This window comes from Theobroma cacao, chromosome 2 (genome assembly GCF_053813885.1).
Source record: "Theobroma cacao isolate CCN51 chromosome 2, ASM5381388v1, whole genome shotgun sequence".
In the NCBI taxonomy this organism is placed as follows: Eukaryota; Viridiplantae; Streptophyta; class Magnoliopsida; order Malvales; family Malvaceae; genus Theobroma; species Theobroma cacao.
Window position 1 is genome coordinate 7,816,967 of NC_142640.1, and position 19,136 is coordinate 7,836,102.

General features: G+C 35.6%; 3 protein-coding genes across 4 annotated transcripts; all 3 read left to right on the plus strand.

Annotated features, from left to right (window-relative positions):
* The first annotated feature begins 288 nt into the window (after nt 1-288).
* On the plus strand, nt 289-6,029 carry EMB2762 (CCAAT-binding factor). Its single transcript, XM_018116606.2, has 15 exons — nt 289-832; nt 935-1,027; nt 1,120-1,193; nt 1,504-1,565; nt 1,664-1,715; nt 2,054-2,154; nt 2,698-2,792; nt 2,941-3,042; nt 3,227-3,285; nt 3,367-3,541; nt 4,026-4,199; nt 4,358-4,496; nt 5,174-5,231; nt 5,311-5,416; nt 5,661-6,029. The coding sequence occupies exons 1-15, from the start codon at nt 470-472 to the stop codon at nt 5,862-5,864; spliced, it is 1,857 nt and encodes a 618-aa protein (XP_017972095.1). The 5' UTR covers nt 289-469; the 3' UTR covers nt 5,865-6,029.
* A 479-nt stretch (nt 6,030-6,508) lies between these two features.
* PHT4;6 (phosphate transporter 4;6) lies at nt 6,509-10,066 on the plus strand. The gene is made up of 2 exons (XM_007043012.3): nt 6,509-6,848; nt 8,184-10,066. The coding sequence occupies exon 2, from the start codon at nt 8,345-8,347 to the stop codon at nt 9,671-9,673; it is 1,329 nt and encodes a 442-aa protein (XP_007043074.1). The 5' UTR covers nt 6,509-6,848; nt 8,184-8,344; the 3' UTR covers nt 9,674-10,066.
* Nucleotides 10,067-13,386: 3,320 nt separating this feature from the next.
* On the plus strand, nt 13,387-18,766 carry GLR2 (glutamate receptor 2). Of its 2 annotated transcripts, none has more exons than XM_018115378.2 (7): nt 13,387-13,768; nt 14,192-14,545; nt 14,796-16,126; nt 16,231-16,508; nt 17,195-17,226; nt 17,332-17,726; nt 18,009-18,766. In XM_018115378.2, exons 2-7 carry the CDS (start codon nt 14,248-14,250, stop codon nt 18,495-18,497), a joined length of 2,823 nt encoding a protein of 940 aa, XP_017970867.1. In that variant the 5' UTR covers nt 13,387-13,768; nt 14,192-14,247; the 3' UTR covers nt 18,498-18,766. The 2 variants fall into 2 exon arrangements, with proteins under 2 accessions (XP_017970867.1, XP_017970866.1); XM_018115377.2 differs by having other exon boundaries at nt 13,388-13,768; nt 14,796-16,138.
* Nucleotides 18,767-19,136: the final 370 nt, after the last annotated feature.

The following is a 19,136-nucleotide window of genomic DNA, read 5'->3' on the forward strand; positions in this document are numbered from 1 at the left end:
GTTACAGTCGTTACGTGATAGTTTTTTCGTCAAAATAGGTATTATTTGGATAAATAAAAGGATAGAATAGAGATTAATTCGAAAAATTTCAGATTACAATTCCTTTTGGATGAGGACCTTTGGAGCATGACCAAACCCGCCACTTGTGGGCCTTTTGCAAGCCAGAAATTCATGAAACGGGCTTGTTGGCCTTTTCGGTGTGCCGGCATTTCATTGAGCAACCGAGAAGTGAACCCAACAGCCTACTCCATTAAACCATCCTCTTCTCCACGCACTCCCGGCTACGACCGCCTCTCACGGGTCGAACCAACCAATTACTATTGAGAATAATAAAACCCGCGTGACCAAACAGGCTGAAAAAAGCTAAACTCCTTCTTCAAGGGAAACCTAATGAAACTGCTTCATCATTCTTTTTTTACCCTCTCTCTCGTTCCCTCCAACTTGAAACAAGCTCGAAGCTCTCTAAACAATGGCGTCCATTCTCACACAAAAACCAAAAAAGACCAAATTAAAAGAGTTGAAAGCCCTAGGTCAGCAGCTGCTCTCTTCACGAGCTCACATCAACAATCTTCCACTCCTCCTCACCTTCATATCCCCATTGTCGCCGCCTCAGCACGTTCTAGAATCGCTCCTCTCGCTACAGTCCTTCTTCACCGCGGTGCTCCCCGACCTCCCTCCCTCTTCATCTTCAACAAAACGGCGCCGTCTCGACGATTCAGCCAAGGAGGATCCTGAGTTTATTTACAGGACGTGGCTGAGGTCAAAGTTCGATGAGTTCGTTACATTGTTGATTGAAGTTTTGGTTTCACCGGACACCGAAGAAGCTTTGAGAGTAACAATTTCTTTTTGTTGTGTTTTCTTTTTTTTCTCTGTTCGTTTTGTTTTTTAAATTTGAACTTGACAGCAGTATTTTTATTGCTTTTCTATTTTTTAGGAAATTGTGTTGGATTCGTTCATGGAATTCGTGAAGCTAGGAAATGGGGGAAGGTTTTACTCTGCTATTTACCACAAATTACTGCGCAGTATTGTAAGTTTCGTTTACTTTGAATTACTTAATATGTTCTGTGATTTTTTGTCGTTATTTCTATTTCTGTTTCTAATTGGTTATCCTTATTTCAGGTTCACTCAGCAACAGCTGTTGATACTTTATCAGAGTTGCTTGCATCAAAGTATTTTAAGTATATTGATGTCCGGTATGATTCAAACTTTGTGTGGTCTATTGTAAATGCGTAATCAACCATGTCGTCTTGAAGTTTCATTATTTTAGAAATGGTTACATCCTGTCTGTCTTCCAATTCCTTTCTTGTTGGTTTTGGATGTGATACTACATTACCGGTCATTGTTATTGATGGAACAGGCAATAGTGCATTCGAGGCAAATAGTGCTTCCCTTTGACAGCACAAATTTGTAGTTTCTGAGATTTTTGTTACATTTCTTACTGTCTTGGAGAAGAGTCATTTCTTGCTTCTTGTTAAATGGTGCTTTGGCTTTTGTCTCTCACAGGTTTTTTAGCTTCATTAGCATGGAAAAACTTGCTAAAACTTTGGACGCAAAAGATATCTCTGGTACCTTTTAATCATAGTCTCTATTCCAAAATATATCTCTTCAATATTTCTTTTATAAATCTTTATATGATTTATTTGCCTTATTTTACCTGGTTTAGATGACAAAACTATGGGTGAGGATGGTGACAGCAGGAGTCAGTCAAGAGACAGGTTAGATTTGGCCAGCATATTGTCCGTATCTTTGCAAAGTATTCCTTTTTCTATACTCTTGTGATGCGGTGCTGCAAAATAAATCTACTTAAAACTCTATTTTGTACTGAATGACTTCAATGAATTCAGACTTCCATTGTAGCCAATTACTTATTCAGTTATGCTCTCTTTCTTTCCATGATGTATTTTGCAAGTTACTGCTAGTTTGCCACCTATTTCTTTACTAAATAACATAAAAAATTTTTATTCACCTGTGTCATTTTTTCCATGCTGGATGGTTGTTATAATTTAAGTAACAGAACAGAAGGTTTCTGACTTGTTGCTCTGTTTTGTTGCAGCATGGAGCTTTCTATTCACAAGATACATTATATTATATCTCACATTCCCCCTCTGGAAGGCATTGATGGAAAATCTGAGTATGAGATGTGGAGTGGATCAGGTGATTCTTGTTGTTTTCTATATTTAGAGATTATTCTTTAGCTCTTTTGTAATGGATTTAATTTTAGAAGAATAATTCTGTTGATCACCATCTAAAGCCTTGACTCTGAGAATATTATGATTCATTTCTTTCCTTCTGCCTGGATGACAATAATAATATGGAAAATTTTCTGATTTGAATCTTCTTTTGATTCTCTTAGCTTGGTGAGTGGTGTGAGTGATATTAGCAAGTTGTTGACATTTTGAGGCAAACTTCCCTTACTTGTAAATTGCTTAGTAAATTTGCTTCTGTTGATCATAATCTAGAGCCTTGACTTTGGGATTATGATTCATTTATTTTTTTCTGCCTGGATGAAAATATTAATATGGAAAATTTTCTGATTTTAATCTTCTTTTGATTCACTGTGCTTGATGAGTAGTGTGACTGATGTTAGCAAGTTGTTGACATTTTGAGGCAAACTTCCCTTACTTTTAAATTGCATAGTAAACTTGCTTCTTTATCTGTCAAACAAAATTTAATCTTTTTTTTTTCTGTATTTAACAGGATTTTCATCTAAAGAAGAACATGATCAAAAAGAAATTTCTAAGCTTCGAAAATCAGAAGATAAACAGCTCAAGGCTGATAAGCAAAACAGTGATGTAATTCAGTGATGCTGATGTTTTATTGCCATCATTTCCATTTAAATTTAGTTGGGCATTTAGTGGACAGTCTGCCTTTTCTGCTTATTTGAATTGACACTGCAATATTAAGTTCTTCCTTTTTATGTGGTTTTCTGCTTATTTCCAGGTGTTGTCTCCATCCACTATTGCCAGGAAGATGAAATTGAAGTTTACCAAGGCGTGGATTTCATTTCTTAGACTGCCACTCCCTATTGACATATACAAGGAGGTAAACACTACTGCTTTCTTACTCTCTGGCACTGATATTAAGTGTTTGCCCCTTTGCTTTAGCATTGGTGGTAGGCTGGGTTAATGCTCACATTGATTTTGTTATGCATATCTTTTCCTGTTAATTTTCTATATGGATTTGTTATGCTTATTCTTATTCAGTCCTACTGCCTGCTATTTCTCAGGTTCTCGCCACTCTTCATCAGGCGGTCATCCCTCATTTGTCTAATCCTATCATTTTATGGTAAGTTAATCTAACACCAACACTTTTAGCTATTATGTATGCATCATCGTACTAATCTGATTTATTAACTATAATGTGCAGTGACTTTTTAACAAGATCATATGATATTGGTGGTGTTGTTAGTGTCATGGCTCTTAGCAGCCTTTTCATCCTAATGACACAACATGGTCTAGAATACCCCAACTTCTATGAAAAGCTTTATGCACTTTTGGCGCCTTCTATCTTCATGGCAAAACACAGAGCCAAATTTTTTCAGGTAATGCAAAGTGCTGACTTGCTCATTGTTTCGTCATAAGTTGATACTTCCACTTTTTAATAATGTAATTGATGAGACTGTATCAAACTATTGAGATACATTGAAGTCTACCTACTTATTTTAGGCCATCGCTAGATTTAAATGTATTTTCTTCATTGAATGTTAAGAGGCTGACATCAATGTTGACCAGCAACCTTGTCATTCATAGTTAACATTTTCATACTTCAAATGTCCAAATTTTTAGTGTTATTAGGATTAGTTTTTGTTTCTATTGGTGTAAATTTCTTTCTTTTCAGTTGTGCTTAATTGAATACTTTCTGATGTTAAAAGAACAAGGTACATAAAATGTTTCTTGCTGTAAGCGTTGAGGTCTGTACCGTGGTTGTCTGTCCCTAATCTATACTGTAGGATTTCAAAATCAACTTGGAAGTTCTGTTGGCTGCAGGTTACTATCTTCTAATTAATCTGTTTATTTGTTTTGCAGCTTCTTGACTCTTGCCTGAAGTCACCACTTCTTCCAGCATATTTGGCTGCTGCTTTTGCTAAAAAATTAAGTAGACTGGCAATTTCTGTCCCTCCTTCTGGAGCATTGGTTATCATAGCTTTGATTCACAACCTTTTACGTAGACATCCATCAATTAACTGTTTGGTGCACCAGGTATCGGTACAATCTTATTATTGTAATATTTGGGAAACAAATGTAGTTAATCTAGTTACTCCCTTCCATAATTATTGCACAACAGTGTTCACCAATTGGGGTACTTGAAGTGTTTCTCCAAGGGAAATGAATTTTCTTTTATTTTTGGCATTGTGCAGGAAGATGGTTTTGAAACTCAAGAGGATATAGTCAACAAGGCAGAAGATTCTGGGTTGGGCACGGATATTTCTCGCAATAGACCTGGTATTGATCATTTCAACAATGAGGAGAGCAATCCTATAAAATCTAATGCCATGAGTAAGTATTCTTTTCAATATATCTCATTCACAGCAAATTAATCCCATTTGCACTCTAGTGGCTGAGGCTAATCCCAGGCTACTATGATGATTGAATTTATGAATCATTTAGCCACTGTAGACTGGATGGATGTATATTCAGCATAAAGGATATAGCCTGATAACTATTGTGCATTATATGGGAAAATGGAAGTTTTGTTTTAACTGTGGTGTTAATTACTTATTGATTTTGGATCCTTTAGTCAAGGGTTCAACATTGATAGTTTGCAATTAACTCCTTAGCCACTGATTATTTGTAGTTGAGGGCATGGCTGCAAGAGATAAATTTCTTGTTGCCGCCGTATTGGTTTGCCTTGTCAAAATAAATGTAAAGGAGTCTTATTTGAGTTTTGTGCCTGTTTGACTAAGCTGGTTAACTTGGGAAATTCTGGTACTTTCCATCTTTCATTCTTAATGCAAATTGGGTGTTGTTTAATAATCTAAAGAAAACATCCAAGCTGCCTGAGAACTGAGTAGGCTTGCATATTAAACAAGTCGTGAATGTACACTGGTAAACTGTCAGCTTGAACCTTAGCATATATCATTTGTGGTTGTGCAGGCATGTATGCCATCTAATTTTGAGTGGTGGACTTACCTTTCTTTGATGAGATTTTATTAAGTCAATGTTTCTTTAAACAGGGAGTTCACTTTGGGAAATAGACAGCCTCCGTCACCATTACTGCCCGCCTGTTTCAAGGTAAGCACACTGTGCATTATCATTTCCAACACCAGATGCATATGATTGTTGATGTTTTCCTGTTTCCTTGTTCTTTCAGGTTTGTTTTGTCACTGGAGAATGATTTGACAGTTAGATCCAAGACCACTGAAATGGACATCAAAGATTTTAGTTCTGGTTCATATGCAACAATATTTGGAGACGAGGTACTATAATCTTTATCCTTATCAAGGAGACATTTCAGAATAAGCTACATGGTGCCTTCCTGACCAGTATTTTTGTTATTTAAAGAAGCGGCCTGCAAATTTAGAAGTTCTTCAATTTAGGAATGGCGTTTCATATTATTAGGAAAGGCTGCCATATAGTTGACTTTATTGTTGTTGCTTATAAAATAGGGGAATGGTTCTGGTATGCACTTTCATTTTTTAATATATACGTTTTAAGTTGCAGATTCGACGTCGGGTAAAGCAGGTTCCTTTGGAGTTTTACAAAGCAACTCCCACCTCTTTGTTCTCTGAGTCCGAATTTTCTGGTTGGACGTTCAAATATGAAGATGGCAAGGAAAATGACACTGGAAGAGAGGAGCAGAGTATGGAAAATTCATCCAAAGAAAATGATGTTGCTACAAAACGACAGCGGATAGAATGCTCATGATTCATGAATTTATTTCCGTGAGGAAGAATTAATAAATTAATTGAAAAAAAAATGTTCGACAAAAGTTGGAGAAAATTTTGACCCGGTAAATGCCGGTTTATTACCCGGTAAATGTATCTGACTCTTGCGATATTAAGCTATTTTGAATGAGTAATTCCAACGTCAGCCGCATGTCCGTTTTCCTTTCTCGGACTTGCCTGGAAAGAGAGAGAAGAAATTTGCTCACCTAATATACTTGTCACAATGAGTTTGTTTTAATTCAAGAATATGATATAACAACACTGGGAAAGAAAATCTTACCTTTAAAATGCAAGTGTTTTTCAATAATTTGTCGGTACAAAGGGGCCATTGCAAAGCGTTTGCTCCGTTACGAGTAATCGTTATCGATCGTAGAATAAGGTTTTTGTCCTTTTACTGAAACGACAGCGTTTAAGAGCACTGAATGCAGGGAAAGTGAAACCAACCACAAAAGCAATTATTAAATGATTTGATGACAGCAAAGCAAACCCAGATCACCTTACGAATCGATTGAACGAACACTAAAAAATGAGAGCAGAGCTGCTTCGGTTTCAACTTCCTAAGTTTGGTCTCAGTAAATTAGTAAATACAAATTTTTGTTCTATCCGAAGGACAGAGTGGGTGCATTAATGTTAGACCTTGATTCTCCAACGCAGGAGGCGAAAAAGGACTTATAGGATTACTACTAGACTAGAATAGTGTAGACAGAGAGGCATCTGATTCAGCGAGGGTGAAGCTAACGAACACGTGAAGTTGGGAGTTGTTTTCAGTAAGACAAGCCCCTTCACCACGTTGACTTCGCCCATTTCTTCCGCTTTTCTCCTCTCTCTCTCTCTCTTTCCTAGGGTTTTTCTCTCGATCAATGCGCTAACATTTTTGACACTGACATTTGCCCTGCCTGCATCCCCATTGGGACGCTATTCTTCTTTGGATTAGCTTCTTTCCAATGTCCCCAACATTTTCAAGGTATGTTTTTACCATGTTTCTGCTTTCTGGGTATTTCTTTCTTGTTTCAATTTGGTCAATCTTTTCTTCTCTCTTTTTGTTTTCTTCTTTGTTGATTTTGCTTCCTCTTTCTTTGTTGAATTTTCCTAATTAATCCCATTTCTTGATTCTATTTTTCATTAGAAATGCGGGATTTATAGTTTACATTCTTGGTTTCTTTCTTTTTTTTTTTCTTTTTTATGTCTTCCGTTAAAGTTGACCGGCGGGTAGATTTCTGGGGAGAGAAACCGAACTTTAACTGTAATTTAGCTCTCTGATCCCATTTCATATGATGAGATCGGAAATGATTATTTCTTCTAGTATTTGGACTTGGCTTGAATAGTACATTCTTGACTTGAATTATGTTATTGCCTTGTTTCTTTCCTAACAATCTTTTCTTCTCTTTTTTAATTTGTTAGCACTTGGATCAGTTCATTCATCTGGTAGCTATTTGATAAAACTGTTAACATACTGAATCGGCGCACATTACAAGATCTTGATTACAATGCCAACCTCATTTGAAAGATAACATATCATGGTATCATGGAATTGCAAATGCTGGCTCTCATCCTATGTTCAAAATTCATTAAAGGAAATACGAGTATGCATATGTCTTGAATTGTAGTTCAATTCGCTAGATGTTGTACCTGTGAAAATGTCATCTTTACTTCTGATAATGCTTTCATTAGTTTGAAACTTCTCATTTATAGTCTGGATAGAATTTCCATGGATGGCATTGCACGTTAACGACATCATTCTGCCAATCCTAGTTAGTGGTTGTCATCTGCATGCTGTGAAAGCTAGATCCCAGAGTTTACCTTCATGCTCATGCCCACAATCTATCTTCAAATTTTTTTTGTTGTGATGCTACAATCTAATTAACCACTGTTTTCATGATTGGGTTCTGCAAATAGTGCAGCTCCTAGATCTTTGTATGTCTGCGAAAGGATGACTCATTTCTATCCCTTTTGCCATTTGTGGGTTCAATAATTGGTGAGATGTGCTAGGAAAAGTCTGCTAATAATGTTGCTGTTCACACATGATTTTGGTAGATGGGGAAATATTTTTAGCGGTCATAACAATCTCTTTTTATCTGTTATCTCCAAACATTTTCCATGTGTTGTCCATCCATAAAAAGTCGGTGAATCATATTGATAGAATCAAGCAATTGCTGTAAGGTTTTCACTAAAATTGCATTAATGAAGCTAATTGAGCGTGGGTTCCTTACTGATGTGTTGTTAACATTTAGATTTTTCAAGTTGATGTGATGGTACTTTGTCCTGCATTTGTAACATTTGAATAATCTTATCTTTCCAGATTTCACTAATATCTTGAAGGCCTGGAACAATGACGAAGAAACTGCCATCTTATGCTGAACTGCTTGCTACTAGGGATTGAAAAACCAAGCTGTTTAACAGTGGATTCATATAAAGACAGTTGCCAACATAAAGATTCCTATATCTGAGGTTAAGTGAATTATGAACCGAACGAACTTCCCAAAGCGATACTTAATTGTCATTTTAACCTTTGTCAGCACATGCGTTTGTTATATAGAACGGGTCGGCTTCTCTATAGCATACACAGTTGCAGCTGATGCTGCTGGGATCAACCAATCAAGCAAAGGCACAATACTTTCCACATTTTATTATGGTTATGCTTGTTCTCAGGTGCCTGGAGGATGGGCAGCTCAAAAAATTGGGGGAAGGAAGGTTCTTCTTCTCTCATTTGTATTATGGTCATCAACTTGTTTTTTGGTTCCTCTAGATCCCAATAGGGTCACAGTCTTGGTTGTTGCTCGTTTGCTTGTTGGTGTGGCACAAGGTTTCATCTTCCCTTCCATCCACACTGTCCTAGCACAGTGGGTTCCACCCCATGAGAGATCAAGATCTGTTTCACTTACAACTTCCGGGATGTACCTAGGTGCAGCTATGGGAATGCTTGTCCTTCCAAGCCTGGTGAAGTTCAAAGGTCCGCAGTCTGTATTCATTGCAGAAGCAGCATTAGGTGTTGTGTGGTCTTTGCTTTGGTTTGGGTATGCAACTGACCCCCCTCGATCTGAGCATCCTAAAGCCACTGCAGCTGGTTTTGGAGAATCTTTGTTGCCAACCAAAGGAAGTCAGAAGATAAAAGTGGAGAATGGAGGAAGTACTGTCAGAACTGCCCAAATCCCATGGAAGAGAATTTTAGTAAGCGGGCCAGTTTGGGCAATTGTGGTAAATAATTTCACATTCCATTATGCTCTGTATGTATTGATGAACTGGCTGCCAACATACTTTGAGCAGGGTCTCCAGCTCAGTCTTCAGGAAATGGGTTCTTCTAAGATGATGCCTTATTTTAACATGTTCATATTCTCAAATATCGGTGGGGTTCTTGCTGACCACTTGATTACTAAAAGAATAATGTCTGTGACTAAAACTAGGAAGTTCTTGAACACTATAGGGTTCATAATTGCTTCTCTTGCATTGATGGCACTTCCAATCTTCAGAACTTCTGGTGGAGCTATTTTCTGTTCTTCTGTGGCTCTTGGTTTCTTGGCGCTTGGGAGGGCTGGGTTTGCAGTGAATCATATGGATATTGCACCCAGATATGCAGGAATTGTTATGGGCGTATCTAATACAGCTGGTACTCTAGCTGGGATTATTGGGGTTGATATGACTGGACAGCTTCTTGAAGCTGCCAAAGCTGTGTATTCAGATCTTTCTAGTCCAGAGAGCTGGAGAGCAGTCTTTTTCATTCCTGGCTTGCTGTGCATATTCAGTTCTTTCATATTCTTGCTATTCTCAACAGGGGAGAGGATTTTTGACTGAAATAAGCCACGTACACTTGTACTTTTGATTGGTACAGTCATCTGGTCAAGGGTTTCATATGCAAATCTATCATGGTGATTAATCTGATATTTTAATGCATGTAAACCCCACCTGGGAAGGATATATTGAAATTCACAAGACCATAGAAGGTCAAAAGAAATCAGCACAGTGCAGTAGCAGTAGCAGATTTAGAAAATCATTTTTTGATTGTTAATGCAGGTTTATTTTTTCCACATGGAACGATGACACTTTTGTTACATGCATTGACTGATTTACATGTAAACAGGGGCCAGACCCTGTTGCCCTGAGATCCTGCAATCTTCTTGCTAGTACTCTGTAACTAGAAAAGTTTTTAATTTGGCCCCTTTGAAATTGAATGAGTGTTTCACTTTATATTTTATTATTGTTCCTATTATGTAACTACCAAAGTTTGATATGGGGACGAACTTTGCATGCACTAAGTGCATGTTTAACTTAGCTTTTTTTCAATTTATCCACCTTTTAAAAGCAAAAGTCAGGTCAAACATGATTTTTTAAAAAAAATTAAAAAAAAAAGTAATTTTTTTTAAGAACAAAATTTTAAAAAAAAGAGCTTAAAAAAAAACTCTAAGGAAGAGCTTTTTTTTTCTCTTTTTTTTTTTAAATATAAGAGAATTTTTATTTTTATTTCAAAAAATCCTCATTTATTAAAAATAATTACAATATTACCTTCTAAAAAAATACATTTTATGATAATTTTAATAAAAATTATAACTTATAAAAAAAAATTTATTAAATAATTTTAATTTAATTTTAAAAGATATTATTTTTCATAAGAGCTTCATAATAGTTTTTAGTTAAAAAAAAGTCAGGTCAAACAGGCTCTAATTATTCCTAATTAATACTACTTTTTTGATACCTAACTAATAAATTGTATTGAAATTAAAACCAACATCGCCAATTAATAAGATTGTTATGGTAATAAAAGCAAAATTTATTTGATAGCAATACTTTTGTCACGTCAAACCCTTCAAAAGAAATAGATAAGATATCTCAATTTAAGAGATTTTGAAAAAGTTTACAAGTATGGATGTTGTATACTTTAACAAGTTAATCTTTTTTTTTTATAAAAAAGTAATAATTTCGTGATAAATTAATATTAGAACGGAGCTTATGTAGGTAGTTAACGATGATAAAGGTGTCATCGAATTGGGTAATTAAGAAAATCTTGAAAAACTTGATAATGATCTTGTGACTTTTTAATTTAAGTGATAAATATTACTGAAAATAAAATCAACGAGAGAAATTTAATTATTCAATGAAAAATATAAAGATCAACGGAAACTAAAGACATTTTTAAATTATAGTAAGTTTCATGAATTTTTTTTCATTAGAAAGCTTTAAATTTATTAAATACTTGTAAATTGTTACACATTTTATACAGTGGTAGTGAAAGCAAGTTTGTAATACTAAATAACATTTTAGATTATTTTTTAACCCCTTATTTGTTTTCTGATGCTTAATACTTTAGAGCATGTGTTTGATTTATTGGCAGGCACTTTGTCATTCTTGTATAAATCGAGACAAAGCCACTACTTGAACCACCCAATGAGTACGGAAATAAACTTCCACCACATACAAACTCTGGGCTCCTTGAATTGATTTAATGTGCAAGTTTGAAGGAAATTACAGTGAGATATGCCACAATATGTTTCATATGTTTTGTAAAGCTTTAACCATGTGGAGCACCGGCCGCTAGTGGAGGTTCTACAAATTTCTTTTCAAAAGGCACATTTTAACTCTAGGGCTGACCATTTTTTGTGGACCACCGTCAGTGGTCCAATCGCACTTTTCTAGCAACCTCCGGTGGTCCAGATATCTTCTGCCCAACTCGGAGGGACACTGAAAATTCGTTGCTTGGATGTCAATGAGACTGAAACATCTTCGCATCTGGGTAAATTCTAAGTACGTTGCTTGCTATATGTCCTATCAAATCTTCTTTTCCTGTTTCATTCTAAATGTTTAACATATGTTTTTCCTTGTTTTTAAACCTATATTTGATTTAATTAATTAATATATTTTTTAAAAATTAAAAAAATTATTATTTATCTCTACACTCGAGATTTTGATTTATTAATTGGTGTATGATCTTTACTTAAAAAGTAAGATTCGAATATTCTTTCCCGAATCCAAAAAAAAATTATTATCTATCTCTAAATTATAGAGATAGACAACAACAAAAAAAAACTATAGTAAATCATCTGTCACTTACGAAAAGAAAATCTCAACTCTAGTAGCATATTTGGTATGAGGAATAACTTTATTCGTATGTATTATTTCTTCCGTTGTTTGATTGTTTGGTTGGCGAATTGTTCAAGAAATAGCAATTCTCTTGTACTAATTAATCTTCAAAATCCATCAAAAATAAGATTTAACTAATTCCAATCTCTCACGGTATTTACTATTTCATGATTAGGATAATAGCTTCTAAAATTGAGAAGTGTAAAATGCTTTTTATTAAAAATTTTAAAATTATTAACATTTTAATCACTATAGTATTTATTATAAATAAAATATTAATATTAAAAAAATATTCACGTTTAACTTTTGAAATTATTCATATTTTAAATATTTAATTAAAATATAAATTAAAAATGAAAGTAGATAAAAAATAAAAAATTATACTAATATTTTAATAATAAATTTTTAAAAATTTTATGCAAACAAAAATTAAATAATTAAAAAAGAAAAAATTTACTTATTTTTGTCATTTGGTATAAATTTTACTAAATTATATAAAGGGTATTTTTGTTTTTTTGAAAAATAAATCTTATTATAATTAAAAGTCTAAATTTTTAATTATATATTATAAAAAATTAATATTTTAAATTTGAAAATTAATTAAAATTATTAACATTTTAATCATAATAATATTTAAATTATAAATAAAATATTAATATTTAAATTATTAATTATTAATATTCTAAATAAATTATAATGATTAATATTTTAAAATAAAAATAAATAATTATATATTATGATAAAAAATATTTTTATTTTTTTATCATCTATTCATTGTTATTCTAAAATTATTTATAATAAATCATAATATGTTGAAGGCATTACCGAAATGCTTAAGCTGTATGGGCCTACATCACGGAAGCATTAGTTTCCATCCATTTAAGTCAGCTCATGGCACTGAGCAATGGCGAAAGAGGAGGACCTATCATTATAGTGCACGAACATAAGCTCTAATGAAATGCAGACAAATATGAAGTATCATCAAGGGAGAAGAAAGCAAGTCACTTATAATATGGTACTGCTTTCTACAAGTCTAAGCATTCTTCATTTCCCTATTCGTTTCTCCCATCTGAGCCTAAAGTGGAATGATCTTTTTCAAGCACCTTGATTTGTTCTTTTCACCAAAGAGATAATCAAAGATCGACACCGTACCAAAAAAAAAAAGAAAAGAAAAGGGGAAGAAAACCCACTTCTACAATCATCTTAATCATTAGTTTGATCCATGATCAATTAAAATATGATCAAAAGTTTAAAACCAGAAACCCCATTATGATTTGTGGCATGGAAATTACATTCCAATTAAGATCACCACCACAGTTTTACAGCCACTACCGTTGTTTTCAAATTGCCGGGCGATCACTCTATCTCGATGGTATATATTCTTTCCTTAAAAGTCTTTGTCCTAATAAATTAGGGCAATTTGTTGTAAATGTATTGTTTATGGAATTTTCGGCTGTTCCATTTGCTGCTGACAAGTGACTGACAGAGCAGAAAGAGAAACAGTAACACCTCAGGGGAACCAACATAGAAACCCAAGTTGCTCCGTTTTCTTTATCTTGAAAGTATTCCTATTCCTATCTAATACTAAAATAATAGGGAAAATGGCTTCTTTTTCTTTCTTGTAGCACCCCAAAGCTTTTTTCTTTGTGGACATTTCTCTTTCCCATTAGCTACTTACTTTATTGTTTCCATTTGATATGTCCTTTTTGAGCTCTTTGTATTAATGGTTCTAGCCTTCCTTTTCGGAAGATTGGTGGTCTGTCTATAGTCACTTGTTCTGAATTCGGTCGCCATACGTTTCTTCTTGAGCTTGTGGTGAGTGTTGGTTCCCTCGTGAATATCCAGAAACCACCTGAACTTTTACTTTTGCTGCCTTGCTTGGTGTTGGTGGGATATTTGTTGCTTTATCCAGTTTGCTGTCTACAAAGTACAAAACTTTGTGCTTTCTTTACTTTGCTTGTTGGTTTTTGTATTTTTTTTCTTTTATCAATAAAGCATTATGCTGTTGCTTAATTAATTTAGTCTTTAGTTTTCCATGCCAGAACTTGAAATGGGTTTGTCTTGTTCTTTTTTGAGACTTACTTCAATAAGCTAAATTTTTTAAAAATTCTTTTTGGTCTCTTTGCCTTCTGGGCTTGTTAGTGTTGCTACTTGCCTTGTAACTGAATGATTCCCTTTACTTTCCGTGGATAATACGGATTTCTGGTTAATTTTGATCTGATTCTAATATTCGTTCAGTGTGACCATTAATTCATAGACAAATTGGAGGATTCCGTTTATTCATCTTCTGTCATATGCTTGAAGATAGATGGTCAGTGGTCAGAATGTCATTCAGTATCACCATGAACCTGGTTTTGCTACTTTCAACTTCCATTCTCTGTATTGGAGTGTTTTCAGAAGAGGCTTCGAAACCTGATGTTGTGAATGTTGGAGCTATCTTCACATTTGGTACTATCAATGGGAAAGTTGCAAAGGTTGCAATGAAGGCTGCTGAGAATGATATTAACTCTGATCCAAGTGTTCTTGGTGGTAGGAAATTGACTATAAGCCTGCATGATTCTAACTACAGCTCATTTCTTGGCATTATTGGAGGTATTCCTTCCTTAAGTCTCTTCAATCTCCTCTTGTTCCAAACTTTTGATTATATATATCTTCAGTTAGTTTCATTCATATCATGTCACTAGATCTCTATGTTTAAAACGAGTGTTTCCTAGGATAAGTAACAGTATTTATTATGAGTCATTGCTTGTCAGATGAATACAGTTATTATACCTCATTTTTCAGGAGTTTTTTCATGGGGAAATAACAATACTCATGATTTGTCTTTCTTTGCTATTTGCAGCATTGCAGTTTATGGAGAGTGATAAAGTAGCAATAATTGGTCCACAAAGTTCTGTGATGGCCCACGTCCTATCACATCTTGTAAATGAACTCCATGTTCCACTATTGTCATTCACGGCCCTAGATCCCAGCCTGTCACCTCTCCAGTATCCTTTCTTTGTTCAAACAGCCCCAAATGACCTATTCCAGATGATTGCCATTGCTGAGATGGTTAGTTATTTTGGTTGGACTGATGTAATTGCTCTTTTTAGTGATGATGATCAGAGCCGAAATGGTATAATCACATTAGGTGATAAACTTTCAGAGAGACGTTGCAGAATTTCTTATAAAGGTGCACTTTCACCAGACCTAACAGCAACGCGAAGTGAAGTTTCTAGAGAATTAGCTAAGATTCAAATGATGGAATCTCGAGTAATTGTTCTTCACACTTTCTCAAAAACAGGTCTCTTGGTCTTTGAAGTGGCCAAGAGCCTTGGAATGATGGGGAAAGGATATGTTTGGATAGCTTCTAGTTGGCTGTCCACTGTTCTAGATTCAACTTCTCCACTTAAATCAGAGACGGCAAACTCAATCCGAGGAGCACTAACACTTCGTCCTCATACACCTGATTCGAAAAGGAAAAGGAATTTTATGTCTCGTTGGAACCAGCTGAGTAATGGTTCTATTGGGTTTAACCCTTATGGTCTATATGCCTATGATACTGTTTGGATGATTGCTCGTGCAGTAAAGTTGTTACTAGATCAGGGCGGCACCATTTCATTTTCCAATGATTCAAGATTAAATGCTTTTGTTGGGAGGACTCTTAACCTTTCTGCATTAAATACATTTGATGGTGGGAAGCAGTTACTTGATAACATATTGGAGACAAATATGACAGGTCTGACAGGCCCTATTCTGTTTAATCAAGAGAGATCCCTGATAAATCCTTCATATGACATTATTAATGCAATTGAAACTGGGTATCAACATATTGGATACTGGTCTAACTACTCCGGTCTTTCGATTGTGCCACCAGAGACACTTTATAGTAAAAAGCCTAACCGTTCTAGTTCAAACCAACAGTTAGACAGTGTGGTATGGCCTGGAGGAGAAACAACAAAGCCTCGTGGATGGGTTTTTCCGAACAATGGAAGAGAACTAAGAATTGGAATTCCAAAGCGAGTTAGCTACCGAGACTTTGTGTTGCTAGTCAATGGCACGGATAATGTGAAAGGATATTGCATAGACGTATTCCTTGCTGCAATTAGATTGCTTCCATATGCTGTTCCATACAGGTTCATTCCATTTGGAGATGGCCATAAGAACCCAAGCTATTATGAGCTTGTCAATAAAGTTAGTGCCGGTGTGAGTAGACTAAAATGAAAGGGCAACCATTTTCCTAAATGATAAAATGTATAATTATGATTTCTACCAGTTCTGATATTCTGTTTCTGTAGGTCTTTGATGGTGTGGTAGGTGACATTGCCATTGTGACAAACCGAACAAAAATGGTAGACTTCACTCAGCCATATATAGAATCAGGGCTGGTTGTGGTAGCTCCAGTCAACAAGATAAGTTCGAGTCCTTGGTCCTTCTCGCGGCCATTTACTCCATTAATGTGGGCAGTCACAGCAGCGTTTTTTGTCATTGTGGGAGCAGTTGTGTGGATCCTTGAACATAGAATAAATGATGAATTCCGGGGCCCTCCTAAGCAGCAAATTGTCACAATTTTGTGGTGAGTATATAATTATGTGAATTCATCTTTGTTTGGATGCATTAGCATATGGTGTTCATAAATGAATAGAAAACACAAAATTTAACTTTTGCTGAATGTTACAAAACCCAAAAATTTAACTACAGATGAGTGAAATTAAAGTTTATGATGGAGGGTCCTTCTGAATGCGAGAAGATAATCAAGCATGATTTGAGCAATTGTTAGGAAGCATACCATTGTAAACCATCTCTTCCTCCTCCCTTTTAATTACAACCACCAGTGCCTCTTTACTCACATGCATATCCTCTGTCTAAAAGAAGAATCTCTCCAAGGAGAGATTTCTTATCTTCTTGATGTTTTCTTTAGCTGCAGTGATGAAAACATATAACTACCACAATATTACAGGAGAAATATGTCAGCTTCTCTCTTTCTCTCTTGCCTCTTAGTGTGTTGATGTGTTTTATGTTCCATTTGTTGTGAATGTTTTCATCACCTGTGAAATGTTGGATTTTCTTTTTACTACATTCAACATGTAGCACATGTACAATATATCTAAGCATTCATCCTGATTGTGAGAAATCATATCTGCATATTTGAAATATACAATTAAAAAACAACTCTGTTTTGCATCTATTTCCATTTGACCTGTGACTTGTTTGTTGTCTTTCTGACTCCTGATCTGACTTGGTCCTTTTATCCTGTTGCAGGTTCAGCTTCTCTACAATGTTTTTTGCCCATAGTAAGTTGTTTCCATTTTGACAATTTCACTTATTTCAACCAAGAAGTTAGAACTCAGAATTACCCATACCCAATATAACAACTCCGGAGTTTTTGAAATTTTCAGGAGAAAATACAGTGAGCTCGCTGGGACGCCTTATACTGATTATCTGGCTTTTTGTAGTTCTGATAATCAACTCAAGCTACATTGCAAGCCTGACATCAATCCTCACGGTGCAACAGTTATCATCACCCATCAAAGGAATTGATACCTTAATTAGTAGCAATGAACCAATAGGCTTCCAAGTAGGGTCTTTTGCTGAAAACTATCTGATAGAGGAACTGAATATTCCAAAATCAAGACTTGTTTCTCTTGGCTCACCAGAAGAATATGCCCATGCCCTGCAGAGTAGAAGGGTAGCTGCAATAATTGATGAGCGACCATATGTGGACCTCTTCCTCTCAGACCACTGCAAATTCTCAATCAGAGGCCAGGAGTTTACTAAAAGTGGATGGGGATTTGTAAGTTATCTCACATGAGGCTAATTCATCTTTTTTTTTTCTCTGCATATTCCAGTAAATCGAGTTAATTGAAGTTCCTCAATGAACCATAATGCTGTGACACAACATTCAACAAAATATAAAAGTTTGTTCAAGTTGCATCTTGCATAAGATTCAGCAAGTCATCCTTGAGCTATAAAAATGCACGATTCAACTAATTATAATGTCTCAATCTTCAACACCTACGTCCATTCTATTATGCACGGTGAATGATTTCCACTATAAGTTCTTTCCCTTTTTCAGGCATTTCCTAAAGACTCTCCATTAGCCATTGACATGTCTACTGCCATTCTTGCTCTATCTGAGAATGGTGAGCTTCAGAAGATTCATGACAGATGGCTGTCAAGAAAGGCTTGTAGTTCTGATAGTTCTGAGGCTGAATCCGAACAGCTTGACTTACAAAGCTTCTGGGGGCTATTCCTTATATGTGGAATTGCATGTGTTCTTGCTCTCCTCATGTACTTTTCGTTGATGTTTCGCCAGTTCAGCCGGCACTGTCCTGAGGAACCTGATTCTACCAGCCCTGTAAGCTCCCGTTCTGCACGTCTTCAAACATTTCTATCATTCGCTGATGGGAAGGTAGAGAAACCCAAAAGCAGCTCAAAAAGAAAACGTGAGAGTATTTCAGGAAATGGTTATCATAAAGGGGAGGAATCGACTTTTAGATCGGGAAGGATTGAGAGGGACATTTCCCATGAAAGGCAGAGTGGTGGCTCGTGGCTTGTTAAATAATATGGTCAGTTGCAATTGAATACTACTACTCTCACGGATCACTTCATCCTCCAGTTTAGAAGGATCGGCTTTGAAGTTTTAGGTAGAGATTGTTTACCCCATTCTCTGCTCCAGTGGTCCTCCTGGGGTTTCAGCTGATTCAATCATCTATAGAGGCATTAACTTAAAAATGTAACATATTAGTTATATGATTATGATCTATAAGAAACAGTGTAAAAGTAATGTTTCTCAAGTATAACACTTCACAGCATATGGAATTGATCACTGCAGTTCCTTGTTCAGATCTTAGTGAATGCGACACCCTTACCCTTTTCTTTCAAGAAAAATCATAGGATTGCTACCGAGCTTGTTGCCCCTTTGGCTACTCTGTGCTGGCCATTTCCGTGGGGGAATCAAGCACTATAAAGGAAAATGCTGGAACCTTCAGCACAACTGAATTGATAGCTGCTGGAACGGGTACCAAGTTTAGGCTCGTAGGCTGTTTGGGTTCAGGTGCTGTATATTATTCCTGCTATCAAGACAAAAGTTTCAGGTGCTGTTTGGTCTTAGGAGTTATTGTTGGGAGTAAGGAAACGTTTTCAATCAGCTCCATACCACAATAAATAAATGAGATCCTACACAATGCTCTTGTTCAGTTTG

Coding starts and splice junctions, on each gene's coding strand:
- GLR2 (XM_018115377.2), top strand. CDS start 14,248: ATGCTTGAAGATAGATGGTCAGTGGTCAGAATGTCATTCAGTATCACC. Junction 17,227..17,331: donor TACAATGTTTTTTGCCCATA/GTAAGTTGTTTC, acceptor TGAAATTTTCAG/GAGAAAATACAGTGAGCTCG. Junction 17,727..18,008: donor CTAAAAGTGGATGGGGATTT/GTAAGTTATCTC, acceptor TCCCTTTTTCAG/GCATTTCCTAAAGACTCTCC.
- EMB2762 (XM_018116606.2), top strand. CDS start 470: ATGGCGTCCATTCTCACACAAAAACCAAAAAAGACCAAATTAAAAGAG. Junction 1,028..1,119: donor ACAAATTACTGCGCAGTATT/GTAAGTTTCGTT, acceptor TCCTTATTTCAG/GTTCACTCAGCAACAGCTGT. Junction 2,155..2,697: donor TGAGATGTGGAGTGGATCAG/GTGATTCTTGTT, acceptor TGTATTTAACAG/GATTTTCATCTAAAGAAGAA.